Below are 17,611 nucleotides of genomic sequence, written 5' to 3'. Positions count from 1 at the left end.
CTTTTTGGTGAAACTAAAAACTCAGACAAGCCAAACAAGTTCAGCAATGCATTTTATAAACTTATCATATGTGTTATAATGCAAAATCTTAATTCTCAAAGCCCGACTTTTGGACTGCAACAAAAACTGGAGACACATGGATAAACAAAATAACAAAGTGATTTATTTATACAACAGAATAAGTTAAATTAACCAAAACCAATAAGTGGGACGAATCTGTAAAGTCATCAGTGTAGGGAGTGGATTGGTGAACATGTGCTCCATGGATGTTATAAAAACAAACTGCAAAACAAAAAAAAAGAAATCCAAACACAACAACACAAGCTGTGAGATGAGGAGGTCCAACCAAAAGTGACTGCTGCTCTGGCTTATGCATGGGGCACACCGGGCCCAGGTGTGCCCCATGCATATAGCCTAAGCAAGCTAGTGGAGTAGAAGTATATATAAGTCGCAGACAGTTACTCAGTACTTCAAATTGTATTTAAGTAGCTTTCTTGAGGAAACGTATTTAGCTCCACCAGTGGAGTTTGTGCACATGTTTTGACCAGCAGATGGAGCTCCTGGTGCTGTTGGTGATGCATGTGGAGGAGCAGAGCCACGGCCCCTCCTGTGCGGTGCGCCCATGCGTTGTTTTCGTCTCATGGATGATGAGGTGCGTGTCTCAGAGGCGCCAGCGCACCGCACCGGGCTGAGGTATAGCTAATGAGCAGACCAGACAAACGGTCCCTCTCATAAGAAATCCACGCGGCGTCTCAGAGCCGGAGAGACCATGAAGGCGAGCGGCAGACTGAGGAGTAAACGACAATTTCCCTCGGGATAAATAAAGTTCTATCTTATCTTATCTCTTAAAGATTCACCTGCAGACGACTGAGTGAAGAGGCAGGATGGCGGGGGGTCGCAGGGGACTTGTGGCCCCTCAGAATACTTTTTTGGAGAATATTGTGAGACGGTCGAACGGTAAGGATGCGGATCAATGTGGTGCATTGAACTGAAAGATTTAAACATTCAAACTAAATCTAGACTGTCTCTGAAACCAGGCACAGGAATTTGTATGACAGCCTCAGTGATCAAGCCAATTAACTAAGTGACGAAATGTAAAAAATGAAGGAGACTAATTAATGACAAAACCCTCACCTTCATGTGCGTTGAAAAGTTTTGGTTTCGAAATCTCACGATTCTTGAACATGTGGAGAGCGAAAAAGACATCAGGTTAAATTTAGTACTGATAACATCCACTGGAAGTCTTAATTGAAGGATTATGTGCACCAGACATGTCGTGTCTAGATACTTCATTTCTACAGCTTTCATGCGTAGGCAAGTCAAGTGTAACATAGGCTAACTCATTTCTTTAAACGGTAAAGGTGCAGAATCTATCAGAGAAAACGACCCCCCTTTAAGCTATTGGTTTGAAATGAAACCATCAGGCTTTTGTCGCTAATGTCCAAATATTAACCAACAGAATATGAGTAGTCTAGGCCTTGGTGTTGACTAGGAGGTGTGTTTGTCCAATCAAATTCAAGCTGTGCCTAATTAAGACCATATACATTTATCTTTTTTTTAATCTTTATTTTGTGGATAATAACGCCACTTAAACAACATTAAGCCCTGAAATACTTAATCCATTTTCTGATTTCCATTTTCTGATTTATAAGAACAGGCATTACCAATCAAATCACCATCAACCAGCAGACAGGATTTTGTTGTTTTGTGGTAAAATGGATTACAATGGTTGAATCTCGACTGCCATGGCTTCATGGTTCAACTAACGTTGTTTGAAAAAGTCAGAAAACTCTCAGCATACATAACAGATCTCTCAGTTTCAACCATTAATCAAAACATATTAAATATCACAGTATCAGCAAATATTTCAACACACATTTCTTTTAATCTTCTTACAAAAAGTATACCTTGTTCTGGCCAATTAGTGGACAGTAGCTATGCTGTCCAGATGGGAAGACAAATAACCACATTTGAAAGCTGAAACGTGCCAAACTCTTATAGTATTTCTGGACATTTGGGTGTCAGAAATCCTTTGGCCTTTCTGTATTATTAGATCCAATAGGAAGTGACAGGACAGACTGGAGAGTTATGACACTCGACAGCGAGCTGTGAAACAGAACCAGCAGCTTTTGTGAGTGTGTGTTGGTCCCCCATGCATGGGAACAATTTTGGATACACGTCAGCTAATTGGCTTTAATTAATTCCTTTTTTTAATGGGGGGTTGGTTAAAGTGAGTTTTCTTTCAGTCATTTATGATCAGTGCCCCCAGAAGTATACCAAACCAACATGTGTATCTGTGTATGCACTCCTTTGGGCTTACTGTCAGTCTGCCCCTGTTGCACATCTACATTAAAATGTGTTATGACAGAAGGGAACAACTTGTTCAGAAAGGGTGAAGGCATCTGTCCAGACTGAGATTCTGTTTAGATGAACAATGTGAGAATCTGGTGTATAAATATATTAAAGTAGGAAAATCCACCCTTTAAAAACAAAAACCCATGCACATGTTTTTCTTATGACCTTGGGCGGTCCATGGATTAGCAGTAAATCTCCCTCGCAAGCTAGAAACAAAAGAGCGAAGACTGTAATCTGCAGGATGCCACTGACAGACAGTGGTGTGACTTGGGAGAGACACAGTTTTGGGTGGGCGTTTACAAACAATGAGAGGTTCCTTTTTTGTAACTTTCAGTCATTCATTGTTAAATAACCAACTCACCACATTTTGACAACTGAATTTGTGTTTACATTTTTGCCACAATTGTAGATTTTCATGTCCTGTAGTTCATCACCTAAATGTAAATCAAAACATCAGGAATAACATACTGTAAACCTGTCATCGACGTTTTTCTCAGCAGACATTTTTACTTGTCATATGTGCACAGGTGCAACTGATCGCATTAATGATGGCTCTGTTCATTTGAGTGTCAGTGAATAAGGCCGGTTAGCAAACATGAACAATATCAGGGACCTGGAACTAGAACACTAACATGAAATGTAGCCAGTGTGCAAAGTAACAGTGTTTGATTGACACCTAGAGTCCACTGAAATCATCAAAGTTATAACGTAAGCTACTCATATATCCTATGTAGTTATACTATAAAGTTTTTTTGAATGTATGTTGAAACATTGACTGTTGAAGAGCAGCAAAGAAAATATTATCAACTAAGGCAAAGTGAAGCAGCTGCTAGCATGAATAGCATACTGACGCTGCTGGTTAAAGTTGTGCACAATTAACCTTCGCAGTTCTGCTACACTGCTGCATATTTTAAAGTCGGTTAAAGAGGTGGTATTATGCTCATTTTCAGGTTTTCAAAATCTTATTTAGGGGTTGTACCAGAACAGGTTTACATGGTTTAATTTTCAAAAAACACCATATTTTTCTCATACTGCACATTGCTGCAGCTCCTCTTTTCACCCTATGTGTTGTACGCTCCGCTCTTGAGCTACAGAGTGATGCATCTTACTTGTACAAAATCTTTGTTGGGAGTTGCTCATGCGCAGTTCCCAGGTAAGGACTACTAGCCAATCAGAAGCAGAGAAGGGCGGGTCGTAAGAAACAAGGTAGTGTGATCCAAATCAAAGCCGCTTCAGACTGCGACCGTAACCTAGCAGATGGTATAAGTTGCTCACAAGTCCACAACCACACAACATCATTGTTCCACATCTTACCATAAACCACTACAAAAATCACCATATTTCAACTCGATTTTACATAAAAATTGGCTGAACAATTTGAACCTTAGCATTATTGTTATAACTTTATCTGTGTTAGCCAACATTTACAACAACTCCGCATTTGAACAGTCTGTGAAGTTACATTGCCGTGTTTATTTTAAATATAATTCACAACCAATAAAGCGTACTTACAGGTTGTGATTGTGAATTTCCAGGCCCAAACAGAGTCGGAGTTGCATCGTCTTTTAGGACTAAACGTTGAGCTGTTGCCGGTGTTCTGATGATCTATGCTGCCTTGTCGAAAAATTCTACCATAGAGCTAATCGATAGATTCGACTCTACTCGGCCCTGCTCCATTTTCAATTGCAGATAGTATCCAGAGATAGTATGTAGCAGATAGTCATAGTGACGCCACACACAACTTCCGCGACATAATGTTCAATGCGAAACACACACCAGTGATCCACACAGCATTATCTTTTTTAAGTTAAAACGTTTCAACATTCCTCAGAATGTAAAGACAGATAAGCGGTATGAAAACCTTCCAGCTGTGTTTTCCTCTGCCGTTGTTGCTGCAGCGGTCTGTGTGACGGCGGGAGCAGAGGGCTCTGTGAGCGGGCGGGTGGCCGGCCTCACACGCTCCTCCCGCGGGTTGGCACAGGCTTCCCCTGCAGCCACTTGCGGAGCTCCTCAACTCCGAAAATATTCATCACATTTTTGTTCCGCCATCACTTCTCGTAAAAGTGTCAATATTTGAAATCTACACAGCTGATTTCTCACCTTAAAACTTATCAGAAATGGATTTAGTGATGAAATTACATACGAAACTGTAAAATATACAGTGCAGTGAATAGTGAATATTCTCTCTGACCAATCAGCAGTCTGTGTTTTCACATTACATTTTAGTATCCCTCAGCTCGCTTGGAACCTCGACGGAGGTTACAATTCATCCTCTAGGAATGAATTGTACTGAAATGTTGTACCTGTACCTGGAAGCAGGTACAACATTTCTACAATGGAAAACCAAACAAAGGCGAGTCGAGCCAAGTCGAGCTGGTACTGTGCAGTGGAAATGGGGCTTAAATAAAATAAAAGGTCCTCCACTCAGACTAGCTTGGTTTGAGGGCGTGCCTGACCCCGCTAGCCGCTTGGCAAGCTTTAAGACGCGTTTTCATTGTGGTGTCACAGTGAAGGAAGGGAAACTCTTAGGTTGGACTTCTATTGTGGCCAACCTAAAGCACACCAGTGAAATACCCATTCTGTCTGATCAGCATCTTGATATACCACACCTGTGAGGTGGATGGATTAACTCAGCAAAGGAGAAGTGCTCACTGACACTGATTTTGACAGATTTGTGAACAGTATTTGAGAGAAATAGGCCTTTTGTGTACATAAAGAAGGACTTAGATCTTTGAGTTCAGCTCATGATGAATAGGGGCAAAAACAAAAGTGTTGCGTTTATAATTTTGTTCAGTGTATGTTGGCAAACAGTAGCCTAGCTTATTAACACATTCAGCAGTGATGGAGCAACATTACCATTCATTTGGAGGTGTGTGTCTGTCCGCCTGGTGAACAATGTTATTTCTCATTAGCTCCGTTTTTGCTGTTGTGTTTTTTGCTTTAGCTGCTCACTGTTACACTATGTTCAAGTTGCTAAATGTGTCTTTGGTGTTGAGCAGGTAGTGTGCAGTGGGTTTTCAGAGGTTTTTTACTGAAAACAGCTGCTGGCTGTGGCTGAAAACAAAGTGTGAAAGCAAAACAGTAAAATTGTGGGCTGGACAGTTAAACAATAAACTGAAACTTACTAAAAGATTCTGTAAGTCGAGGGGTGCTTCAAGTCCAGTGAACATAAGCCAGTCCATATGCAAAATAAAGTCCTTATTGCAAAGAAAAAATAAGTCCTTAAGGAGAATCATTTCAGGAAAAGTTCTCCAATTTTGTTGTGATTGTATTATAGTGATTGCAGTAACATTTCTTTTGTCGTGTAAGATGTTAAATTGTGTGTTGTCCTATCTACTTGGATTGCGTGAACGATAGGTCTTCTCTATATTGGAAGTACATACATCTATAAAGTGTATATTACATTTAGAAATATGCTATAAATCTATCTATGTTGCAAGGGAGAAGTAGGCTATAATTCCCCCAGGACGTTATGTGCATGGCATATGGACCCTGATTGTCACACACCTGTTCATGCTATGAAAAGTCTGTCATGAAAGAGGTTTATAACCAGTAATAAAAACAAATCTGGTCCTGTTAAGCTGCATTAATCAGTGTTTAATATTTACATTAAAATTATTTACATTTGCTCAAAATATTGCAGGAAGTAGCCTACTTTGGACACTGTGGCTCTATGGAGTTCTTTAGCTTCGTTTAGCTGCAACAAATAAGGCAACATCCAGGTGTGTGTCTGTTAGCTTGTTTCTGAGTTAGCCTGTGCCTTTAGTGGTGAAAAAAATGATGATTGCAGCTTTAATTAGTGTAAGTCTAAGAGTAACACCTACTTTCTGTGATACTTAAATTTCTGTACAAATTAGCTGCAGCTTTCTGTAAACAATGTCATGTTTTTAGCCTGTAGCATCTGTTCTGGTTAGCGCAATGCAGTGCTGAATTCACAACAGTGTTGTAACCACATGTCTCTCTTTTGCTTGACACGTCCCATCTTTTTTGTCTGACATTCAACAGATGTTTCTCACTGTAATCTGTTAACCTTCTTTCCTTTCCAAAAATTTCAGTTTGGACACTGTCACATAGACAGACAGGTACTATAATTTAGTTTGATGTGCTGCTTATGTTTTCCTTACAGTATCTAACTCTTTGTAATGTACCACTAAATGTTCTATACCAAATGCTGTTAATTTACAAAGCACTTAACTAATTAGATGTGTTTGTGAGACATGTTCTGCAACACAACAGTAAATTAACAAATCCAGGGCTAATAACAATCACAGAGCTTTGGATTTTATGTTTCTTTACTCACAAGATTAACGTTAGCTCATTGTAAAATAACACGTTGGCATGGAACGTCTCGTGCATCATATTCTATGAATGTTTGTGTGCTTTTAAGTTGTCATTTCAATGTGTTTTATTTTGACCTCATCAAATAGGCTAATTATTTTATTTTGTGTGTGTGTATGTGTTGATATGTGGTATACAAATGTGTGTTTTGTGTCAGGTGTTTTAAATTCCCTATCCTGCTCTTTCACCCCTGTGTCGTCACATTGTTGTAGTCTGCTTTAAGACTTGCCAAACAGATTTTTATATTTTTAGGTTTAATCCCTAATTAACAGCTCATTTAACACCATTACATCTGCTCCTTTTTGCCTTTGCCAAAATTATGTGAATAGATTTGAGATTGTTTTAAGTATTTCTTTTAATATTACAGTTATGGAAAAAAACTTTGGTTTTGCTTGCTTTTTGCACATTTTAAAATAAAATGAGTAATCATTTTATCCAGACTGACTTGTCAATAAAGTCTTGAATAATTGTCATTTAAGTACAATTATGGTAACATTTATTTTATTTCTTACAAATCAAAGGCAAAAATTGAGGCTTGTTTTCATGTTCAAATCACATTCATGGTTGGGTCAATAATTGCAATGTATGTTCCCAACTTTAAAATGACGAGGTCATTTTAAAACAATTGGCTACATACAGAATGTATGCATCCAAGTTCAGGCAAAGGTTTGCATACTTTTTCCATGGCAAATATTACACAGTCAGTAATTCTTAGTTAAAAGAGCCAACATTATCTTTTAATTTCATGTATTATAACATGAGTCAGTTTAAGTAATGACACTGAGTAACAATATGTGTGTGTTATTATAAAACAAAATACAATGGAAGCAAAATAGGCCATTAAAATGTACATGCAACTCAATGATTATTTGATTTTTTTAAACATTTTGACCATGAGCAGGTTTGGCTCAGAGCCTTGCTAACATTAAAATATGCAAAATATGCCATATGAGAATTAATGTCCTGTTTTCCATGCCATTTAAAAATTGATGACATCAGATATTAATATCTGTAGACTGTACTTGCCAATGAGGAATACTTTATCATAATAATTACTATCCATACATTGGACCACTTAATGACAAATGGCTAACTAAGCCTGTTACATACTCTACATTAGCAAGACACAGAAAGATACAACACAAAGTGTTCTTGTACACAAAGTACTACTATCTAAACAACTACTAGTAATCAAGGGAGCATATATTTGGATGTTATATACAAGCAAAGAACTTGTGTTGGGTTTACATTTGTGTATGCCCGCCCTGTGTGCAGTGTGTAATGGGCCATAGACCATCATGGACACTAATGAAAATCTTAAGTGTCTTAACAGCAGGGTTACTTAGGCTTTTTAATGTTAAGGGAGACATTACTAGACAAACAAACATTTTTAAACACAACATTTCTTTCAAAAAAACATTTTAAATAAGTTTTGTGGCCATGGTGAGGAGGAAATCGTCACTGAATAAGTCAATCAGCGTTACCAGATATTTAAAATGACCTGCCTGATACGTTTTTCTATTTCTCAGAACACAAATACGTAATTTACAATAAAAATGCTCAATGTAAGACACCTTTCATTTCGTTGTACATCCCTGTGATGTATAATGATAAATAAATAACCTTGATCAAAGTATCCTGTTGTCCTAATATATGCTTTGTAGTTGCATCCTATTATTATTTGAATAACTGTTTCTTCTTTGCATATTGTTTCAGTTGCAGTTCCACCAAATCCCTGACTTTTATTTAGATTCAATGTAATAGGCCTCAACATTTTCCCAACTCAAACTATAGGTTTTTGTATATTGTTGTTTTTAGGAATGACTGCAACTCCGCAAGTTATTTGCCCCTTTTCTTTCCTGTTTACTTTCCAACAGATACCAACTTTGTCCTGGGAAATGCTCAGATAGTGGACTGGCCCATTGTCTACAGCAATGATGGTTTCTGCAAGTTGTCGGGGTACCACAGAGCAGAGGTGATGCAGAAAAGCAGCACCTGCAGGTAGGCAAGAGGATCTGGGTGTCTTAATATGGAAGTGTTTGGAAAACAGTCTTCAAATGCTAAAGGGATAAATTAGTGACATTGCAAGAACTTGTTACAGCACAGTTTTTATGATTAATCTGGATGAGCTTCATGCTGTTGCTGTAGTTATGCTACAGTCAGAGAGAGGATGGCTTTCTTTACAAGGTTTGTTTTTAATGTCTAACTTAGATCCTTGCATCATATGTAGAGATTGACTGTTGCATTGCTTATAAGAAGAAGTTTGTTTAGTACTTTGACTTGATTGCATAATTTCTTACTAATTAGCAGGATGAGAGGAGTTAATGCATTAGCAGTACAGCAACATTAACTATTATTATTATTAAATGAATAGTGAGATTTGTCTCTGATTAGCGGCAACAGCTGCAGTAATGTGGTAACTGAATCAGTCTGTTAAGAAAAAAGTAGTAGTGTAATGCTAATGTCAGCATACTCAATGTTAGATCTAACATGCTGAATTTTATAAGGTATAATGTTAACCATATTCATCATCTTAGTTGAAAGTGTTAGCTTCCTAAAGTTTGCTAATTAGCACTAAACATAAGCCAAAGTATTAATGAATGAAAATATCAAATTTCATGACAATCCATTCAATAGTTGTTAAGATATTTCACTAAAAACCACAAAATTTAAACCTCATCGCGACACTAGAGGAAAAGTTAGGGCATCGGCAAAGTCATCAGGATTCATCCTCTGGGAACCATGAATGTCTGGACCAAAGTTAAAGAGCAATTTGTCCAGTAGTTGCTGAAATAATTCAGTCTGGATCAAAGCGGTGGACCGAAAAGCTGATCCATGATGCCATCCTTAGAGCTGTACCGCTAGCATGGCTAAAAGGCTGAGCTATGAGGACCCACCAAGATTTTGATTTCTAGGTCTTCATTTCAAACCTCAAGTACAATTATTAGCTCTGGGTAGTGACCTTTATGATGAAGGTGAGATTCCTCCACAGGGTAAAAGTGAAAGTGAAAGTATGAGGAGCTCAGTTTTGCAGTTCTCAGGGGCCTTTCTTTATACTAGACCTGTGAGGAGACCCTGAATCGACTACATCTCCCCAATTCCCTTCAGCAGAGCATCTCAGCAGAGGAAGGTAAAAATACAACATATTCTGCTTTGTTGAAGTGAATAAAAACACCACTCATGTCTAGAATGTATATACCCATAATTTAACATTCAGCTGTTTTTTTCTTTACAATTAGAAACCAGATAACTAAGACACAAATCTGTGATGTAATAAGGTTGTAACAATTGAAACTGCTTCCTCTTCACTGACTGCAGCAGTGAAACTGTGGACCGTGTCTTCGGGGTGCTCTCCCCAAAACTGTAAACATAAAGGAATTAAAGGAACTCTTAAAATTAGCAGTACTCCTATGTGAGTGAACAATTTCTGGACTTGTGTACATTGTGCCTGTAATAAGCATGTCAGTAATATTAATAGGATCACATGGAAACAGTTGGTGCTGCCAGATTTGACAACCGTGGGAGATTTCGTCTGTTGTGGGAGATGGTGTTTGTCACAGCCAGCACTGCGGCTATTACTGATTTAGACCCTTGGTTCCCAGAGCATAAGCTTCAGAACACTTGCCAATACAAATATTGAACAGAGTGTATGACGATTTGTTTTAGGTTTATTTTTAGGTTGCTAGAAGGAGTGAAGGCTTGTGTTTGCAAGAGGAAGGAAAACAGACCTAAAACCTTCGGACTGCATTCAAGATCTGGTTGTATTGGCTTTGTATAAATACTACCATAGTATTTCTGTAAATAACTGATTTGTAATTGTAGTTTTCACTGGGAACAGTTGGGAAACTCGAAACCGTATTGGACAATACATTCACTGACACTGATTACAATTCAGAAAATTATGATATTCCATGAATAAGAGATTCAACGCATTACACAGAGATACAGCTAAACAGCTCATTTTCATCCCCAGTCCCTTGATATGTGAGCATTTACACCTACAATAGGCCTACATCACAAGCAATAAAATATTTCCTAAAAACACAAAACAGTATATTGAAAATCACAGTGTGCATATGACATATGTACAAACAGTTATTAGGCAAATATCATTGTATGATAAAATTAGAATTAGTGATTACATGTTTGATTGACCTTTTATCCATTTTTTTTAACATGATCGAGAATAATTGTAATCTGGGGAAGTTTTAATATGGGAGGGAATGGGGTTCCATTTTTTAATTGCCTTAAAAGAAGAGGCAGACTGAGCAGACTTTGTCAATCTTCGGGGGAGAACCCATAGTTGAGGACCTCGTAATTCTGCTGCAGTTGTTGTTATCAGAGCAGAGCTTAATGAATTCTTTCAAAGGGGGTGGTAGTCAAGATAATGCATAATAATTAATCCAGTTAACATACACAGAAGAGTCCAGAAAAGTAAAAGTCAAAACAGTAAAATACATAGCAGTAAGACTCACAGTAAATTAAGATTTTGTTAGCTTCATACAGCTAGTAAGCTACTACTACTAGCTTGGTTAGCAGAGAATTGATCACTGAAAAACTAAATGAACAAATCACAAATAAAAAAAATCACAAACCAGCTATAATAAAAACTGTGGCTACAGATAATGCTCCAACAAGAAGCAGATAAGAAATGTTTGTATTACTTGCTTGGTAACAGATTTAATGAAATGGTGGACGCAACGTCAGTTAAACTACTTTGGAGCTTGGTGGGGGTTGCTATAGCAATTATCTTAACAACTATTGGATGGGTTGCCATGAAATGTTGTACAGACATTTATGGTGCCCATAGGATGACACATTGTGACTTTGGTGATCCCCTGACTTTTGCTCTAGTGCCACCATAAGGATGACAGTAAAATGTCTCAACAACTGTTGGATGGACTTACGTGAAATTTGGTGCAGATATAAATTTTTCCTAGAGGATGAATTGTAATAGTTTGATAAGTCGACTCTTTTGCTGTTTGGATGGTCCCATTTCCCGAGTTGTGAAGGTGTTCTTCTGATTTCAGTGTGTTCATGTGGTTTTAATACGGAATGTGGAAACAACATGGATGGTACTACAAATTTGTGTTTGATTGTCACCCAAGTATGCTGAAACAGTTCGAAGCTTTCTACTATAAAGTAATTTTTGTTCCAGAGTTGTTACTGCACCAGTAAATTACCTGAAATCACTAAAATAATGCTTGATTAATAATGTTTCTAATAGGTCACGCTACATGGACAAACTAACAATTATAACCTAAAACCGTATTTTAAATGACATGTTAGCAAAAGAAATGTGTATATGAAATGTGTATATTATTGATTATTCGTCACATATTCCTGTATACCATTTGGTCTTTCAGCTTTTAAAATTTTCTGTCAAAAGCATCTTCATGAGCCTGGTTATGAGGCCATCAAAACATTCACAGAGTGTGGATGTTTGATATTTTTGAGGATGGCTCAGACATAAAATGTACATTCATTTCCCCAGAGTGTTAAAGTCTAATATCTGAGCCTCTTTAGCTATATATGTGCGTGGATCAAAGATGTTATTTCCATCTCAGCTGCTCTCACTGTGTTCTTTGTCTCTTCAATTATGAATGTATTTTTTATATATATATATATATATATATATATATATATATATATATATATATATACTAGATCCTGTAAACATGTAGAGACAAACCTGTGGGAATTTTTACCAGATGACGAGAAAATCATTTGAGGAATCATTTTCAAAGTCTTTTTCTTTGAAGAAAGTCACATTCCTCCCGGCTCAGAGAGAAACAAGAAGAAAGGGAGAGAGGACAGTCATCAGTTATATTACATCAAGCACTGGTCTGAAAAGTCTCTGCAGCGTCAGAATGTAGTCTCATTAAATTTAGCCTTCCTTTTTGTATTTCATAACAAACTCAAGAGTTATATTTAGATCATGCTGGAGCAGGCTGCTACTGATGGTGGCAGTAACAAGCAAAGTGAGATGAATGTCTCTGCAGCGTGGTTAAATGTGCTCATGGTTGCTTGACCCATCTTCAGGTTTAATTTGTTTTTGGGAGGTACTTTGCATTTGGCCAATTAGACACCACGCTGCATTTATTTTTTTTATGCTTTCAGGATACATTTCAATGAGTTCTAATGTACTTTGACTCTATATTTAATACAACCTAATCCTGCAGTGTACCTCTCTAGAGGCATGTAAGGAGCAATCAGTAACTGGTCTGCACAGTTTAGATGTAACGCTTGATAAATGGCATTTCAATACGTTCAATACGTTGACAAAGGCGAGAACAGAACAAAGGAGAACAGAACAAAATGCCGTGATGTAACCAGGGAATACTTAACAACTAGCACATTACCTCACACTTCACACATTCAAGCCTTCCTCGGCACTCTAGTGCAAGAACATGCATGCATGTACCACTATCTATTAAATATTCAAATGGTTATTTCCCTTTGTGTTTTCCAGCTTCATGTACGGGGAGCTCACAGACAAGGACACGACGGAAAAAGTGCGACTAACATTCGAGAACTATGAGATGAACTCATTTGAAATACTGATGTACAAGAAGAACAGTAAGTAGCAACGGCAGGAAAGAGAAGAATGCAAAGTTCCACTCTCTTGTCATGCAAATGTATACAGCCGAGAGTTCAAAGGCAGCCCAGAACGTTTCTACCTCTGTAGAAATGTACTAATTGGTTGAGAGCCAGACTAGAGAAACCTTGTGATTAAAAATGTGATGCTGTTTGTTTCCACTCGAAGGTGTAACCTCCCTCTCCTTGCAGGTGTTACAGGAAAACATGGAAAGTTTTGAAAGTCCAGAACATTTCAGTTTACACTACGCAATCAAGATTTCTACTCTCTGTGCGCTCGGCGTCATTTCGTCTAAAAATAAGCAGATGATGCAGCTAAATATGTATGTTGTTCTTTTTATACTTTCAGGGACGCCTGTGTGGTTTTTTGTGAAGATTGCTCCCATTCGAAATGAACAAGAGAAAGTGGTCTTGTTTCTTTGCACATTCAGTGACATCACAGCCTTTAAACAGCCCATTGAAGACGATTCTTCCAAAGGTTAGAGTCAACAAATTTCACTTGTTCACTTGCCTCTTATCAAGAGGGATGCCTTTCTAAAGCTGCCAGTGAAAGTTAGTTCTACTTCAGAAGTGACTTAAAATATAAAAAGATGCTTTTATATCCATACTTGTGAATCAAACGGTCCAAAAAAATGGCAGACCTGTGTGATTTTTTTAATAAAATAAGAGAGGCAGAGGCAATAGTAGTATGCTAGTATCAACCCAGTGCATTGTGCCTCTGCTCTGGCTAGTAACCACTCAGTCAGATACACACCCCATCATGATAGTTATCAGCAAACAACAAAAAACTTTTCATTGGACTGTATAACCTTTGAAGACAGCAAAACAGAACATATATTAGTTAGATATATATATATATATATATATATATATATATATATATATATATATATATATATATATATATTATATTAGTGCTACTGAGCGACTACAAACAAGCAATAGTGACAAGAACAGGATGTGGATTTATAATGAAACTGAGATTGTAGTTGGGCCCTCTAACATATCAACATGGGTTTGTGCTGACTGAGTGTTAAGACTGTCCTCACCACAAACACAACAGTAGGCCTATTAGTCTTTTGTTCAAATTACATTTGTATAGTATTTGTACAGTGTTCGGTAGCACTGAATATGAAAACATAATGTGGCGCTGTTATAGTGCAGCAACAAGTGTAAAGGAGTGGCTTGCATCTGACTCAACACTCACCATTTGTTTCTTTTAACCATGACCACAATCTCTTTAACCTTAACCAAGTAGTTCAAACCTACAGTCTACATTAACATTCATTAGGAGTTGTGTTTTTTCCACTTGGTGAATGTGAGTCCAAAATTCACACTTTTGCAGCTCTGGTTTTAGTGTGCACCAACTCTTGAGCAGAATGTCTGGGTAAATGCTCCACTATGTCTGTTAGTCAACTTTGTCTGGCTGCTGTTTTCATGCTCAGTCGATATCGTAGCACCTACAGTAGCGTAATACACCCAAATCTCTGATCTAGATGTCAGTGGTTGTGTTGCATTGTGGGTTTTGACAAGGAAGATGAATGTATGGAATGAAAAAAGATGATCTCCCCGGTTCTGCTGCATCGATTCTGCTCCCTTTTTTTTTTAAACTGTCCATTATGAGTTGTACAAATTGAGTGGTTAGTTAATATTTTGTAATTAATTCACTAGAAAGATACATTTAAGAGCTCGATAAAAAGACAAACCCAAGTTATGCAGTAGGATATAAACTGGGGATATATAACTTAAATAGATCTTTAAAAACTCAGCAGCCCAAAAACATTAACTGTGTTAATGGCTTATTACTGCCCTACAGAACATGAATTAAGCCCTTAGTTACAAGTCCTTATATTGTTAAGACATAACATATAAATCTGTTTCTTGAATTGGGGTGTTTTTGAGCTGTTATACATTCCAGATAATGTCAAATATTGTTCATTTATCCCAAAACAAACCTAAGGCTTTTTGAAGTCACTGATGCACTGCATGCACAGGTGATAATTTCAGTAGTAACCCCTAGCCCTTTTCAGTACTGAAAAAAGTATTTTCCAACTATGATCCTGTGAGTCTTTTCACAACTCACACAAGCTCCGAAAACATGCTGCTGCCCCGGGAAATACATGGTGCCAAAGAAAACATCTGATCAAAATCCTCATGTTAAAGGTTGTGCATACTGTATGTGTTTATAATCCTCAGGCTGGGGAAAGTTTGCCCGACTGACTCGAGCTCTAACAAGCAGTAGAGGAGTCTTGCAACAGCTGCAGCCCACAGTTCACAAAGGAGAGAATGTCCACAAGCACTCCCGTTTAGCTGAGGTATGGAGTCTTTAATATCAGGTTGGTTCTAAGACTTACTCTGCACTTCTTATGAGCCGGTGAACTACAGTCACCGGCAGGACAACGTAATTAAAGTTCCAAGTTACAGTATTTTTCGCCCCCTGCTGTGTTAATGTATCTGTCTGTGTTTCTCAGTTTTCCTGACTCACTGCTTTTTGGCAGGTACTGCAGCTCGGCTCAGATATCCTACCTCAGTACAAGCAGGAGACCCCCAAAACCCCTCCTCACATCATCCTGCACTACTGCCTCTTCAAGACCACGTGGGACTGGGTCATCCTCATCCTCACCTTCTACACGGCCATCATGGTGCCCTACAACGTCTCATTCAAGACAAAGCAGAACAACGTGACGTGGCTGGTGGTGGACAGCATCGTGGACGTGATCTTCTTGGTGGACATCGTTTTAAACTTCCACACCACGTTCGTTGGCCCCGCCGGCGAGGTCATCTCAGACCCCAAGCTGATTCGAATGAACTACCTGAAGACCTGGTTTGTTATCGACCTGCTGTCCTGCCTGCCGTACGACGTCATCAACGCCTTCGAGAATGTCGATGAGGTGAGTGAGGTGGTTCTGTTGGCACTGAAATCATGAGTCGATTAATGGTTGACTCGATCAAAAGACATCACCAACTATTTTGATAATCAATGAATCCTTTTAGTTATTTTCCAAGCCTTTATGTCATACATCTGCTAGTTCCAGCTTCTCAAATGTGAGGATTTGCTGCTTTTCTCTGTCTTAGGTGATTGTAAACAAACAGATTTATCTTAATGCTAACAAAGTCTGCTCAGCCTTGTGCCACTAGATCCCAGCGGTGATCATTTCGAAGGTGATTGACAGGCTATTAGGTTTCTACACAGGCGCCACATTTAATAACCACTGTACCGCAGATCCTGTTCACTGGTTGTTTTTTCGTATAGTGAAAAAAAGATGAGTTGGAATAAGCAGCATAATAATATGCTTGTTTGTGATTTCACAAATGTTGGACCATAATGAGGAGCGTTGGCTGGAGAGCTATCACAGGATCTCGAGATAATTGGCACATTTTAATTGGGGAAAGAGCGTTACATTATTTAACTGAGGCACTCTTCAGTCCTCTACTGTGTCACTGATACCCTAAACCCATTAACACCTTATGACAGCTGACAGAAGGATGGGAAAATGTGCTGTGATTCAAACTAAGGCATGTTATGGTACCAAACAAGCGTTTTGAGTTAGACTGGATGGATTACAGTTTTACCATCTATATATATATATATATATATATATATATATATATACATACATATACATACATACACACACACACATACACATACATATACACACACAGTGGGGGAAATAAGTATTTGAGCCCTTGCTGATTTTGCAGGTTTGCCCACTTACAAAGAATGCAACGATCTATAATTTTAATCATATGCACATTCTAACAGTGAAAGACAGAATCCCAAAGAAAATTCCAGAAAATCACATCATATGAATTTATAAAAATTGATGACCATCTGATGAGGAAAAACAAGTATTTGACCCCCTGGACAAACAGCATGTTAATATTTTGTAGAAAAGCCATTATTGGCCAGTACAGATGTCAAACGGTTTTTATAGTTGGTGACAAGGTTTGTGCACATTTCGGCAGGGATGTTGGCCCACTCCTCCCTGCAGACAGCCTCCAAATCATTCAGGTTCCGAGGTTGTCGCCTGGCAACTCGAATTTTAAGCTCCCTCCAAAGATTTTCAATTGGATTCAGGTCTGGAGACTGGCTAGGCCACTCCAGAACCTGGATGTGCTTCTTCTTCAGCCACTCTTTTGTTGCTTTGGCGGTGTGCTTAGGGTCGTTGTCGTGCTGAAACACCCATCCTCGACCCATCTTCAGCTCTCTCACTGAGGGAAGGAGATGTTGGTCCAGAATTCCACGATACATGGCCCCGTCCATCCTCCCCTCAATACGATGGAGTTGTCCCGTCCCCTTGGCTGAAAAGCACCCCCA

General features: G+C 38.4%; 1 protein-coding gene across 5 annotated transcripts in view; it reads left to right on the top strand.

The window, feature by feature from the left end:
- Positions 1–638: 638 nt before the first annotated feature.
- kcnh1a (potassium voltage-gated channel, subfamily H (eag-related), member 1a) overlaps positions 639–17,611 on the top strand; it is a 73,127-nt gene continuing 56,154 nt past the window's right edge. For 2 of the 5 annotated variants that reach the window (XM_046071332.1, XM_046071331.1), the window contains exons 1-7: positions 639–957; positions 6,411–6,437; positions 8,571–8,694; positions 13,166–13,272; positions 13,640–13,768; positions 15,487–15,605; positions 15,789–16,181. In XM_046071332.1, coding sequence (XP_045927288.1) covers positions 885–957; positions 6,411–6,437; positions 8,571–8,694; positions 13,166–13,272; positions 13,640–13,768; positions 15,487–15,605; positions 15,789–16,181 — 972 coding nt within the window. In that variant the 5' untranslated portion in view covers positions 639–884. Of the gene's footprint in view, positions 958–6,410; positions 6,438–8,570; positions 8,695–9,753; positions 9,824–13,165; positions 13,273–13,639; positions 13,769–15,486; positions 15,606–15,788; positions 16,182–17,611 lie in introns of those variants that run through there. The other 3 variants (XM_046071335.1, XM_046071333.1, XM_046071336.1) reach the window with 2 other exon arrangements.

Source organism: Micropterus dolomieu, linkage group LG15 (genome assembly GCF_021292245.1).
Source record: "Micropterus dolomieu isolate WLL.071019.BEF.003 ecotype Adirondacks linkage group LG15, ASM2129224v1, whole genome shotgun sequence".
Classification (NCBI taxonomy): Eukaryota; Metazoa; Chordata; class Actinopteri; order Centrarchiformes; family Centrarchidae; genus Micropterus; species Micropterus dolomieu.
The sequence above is the reverse complement of the archived record's forward strand: the minus strand, read 5'-3'. Positions and strand labels throughout refer to the sequence as shown.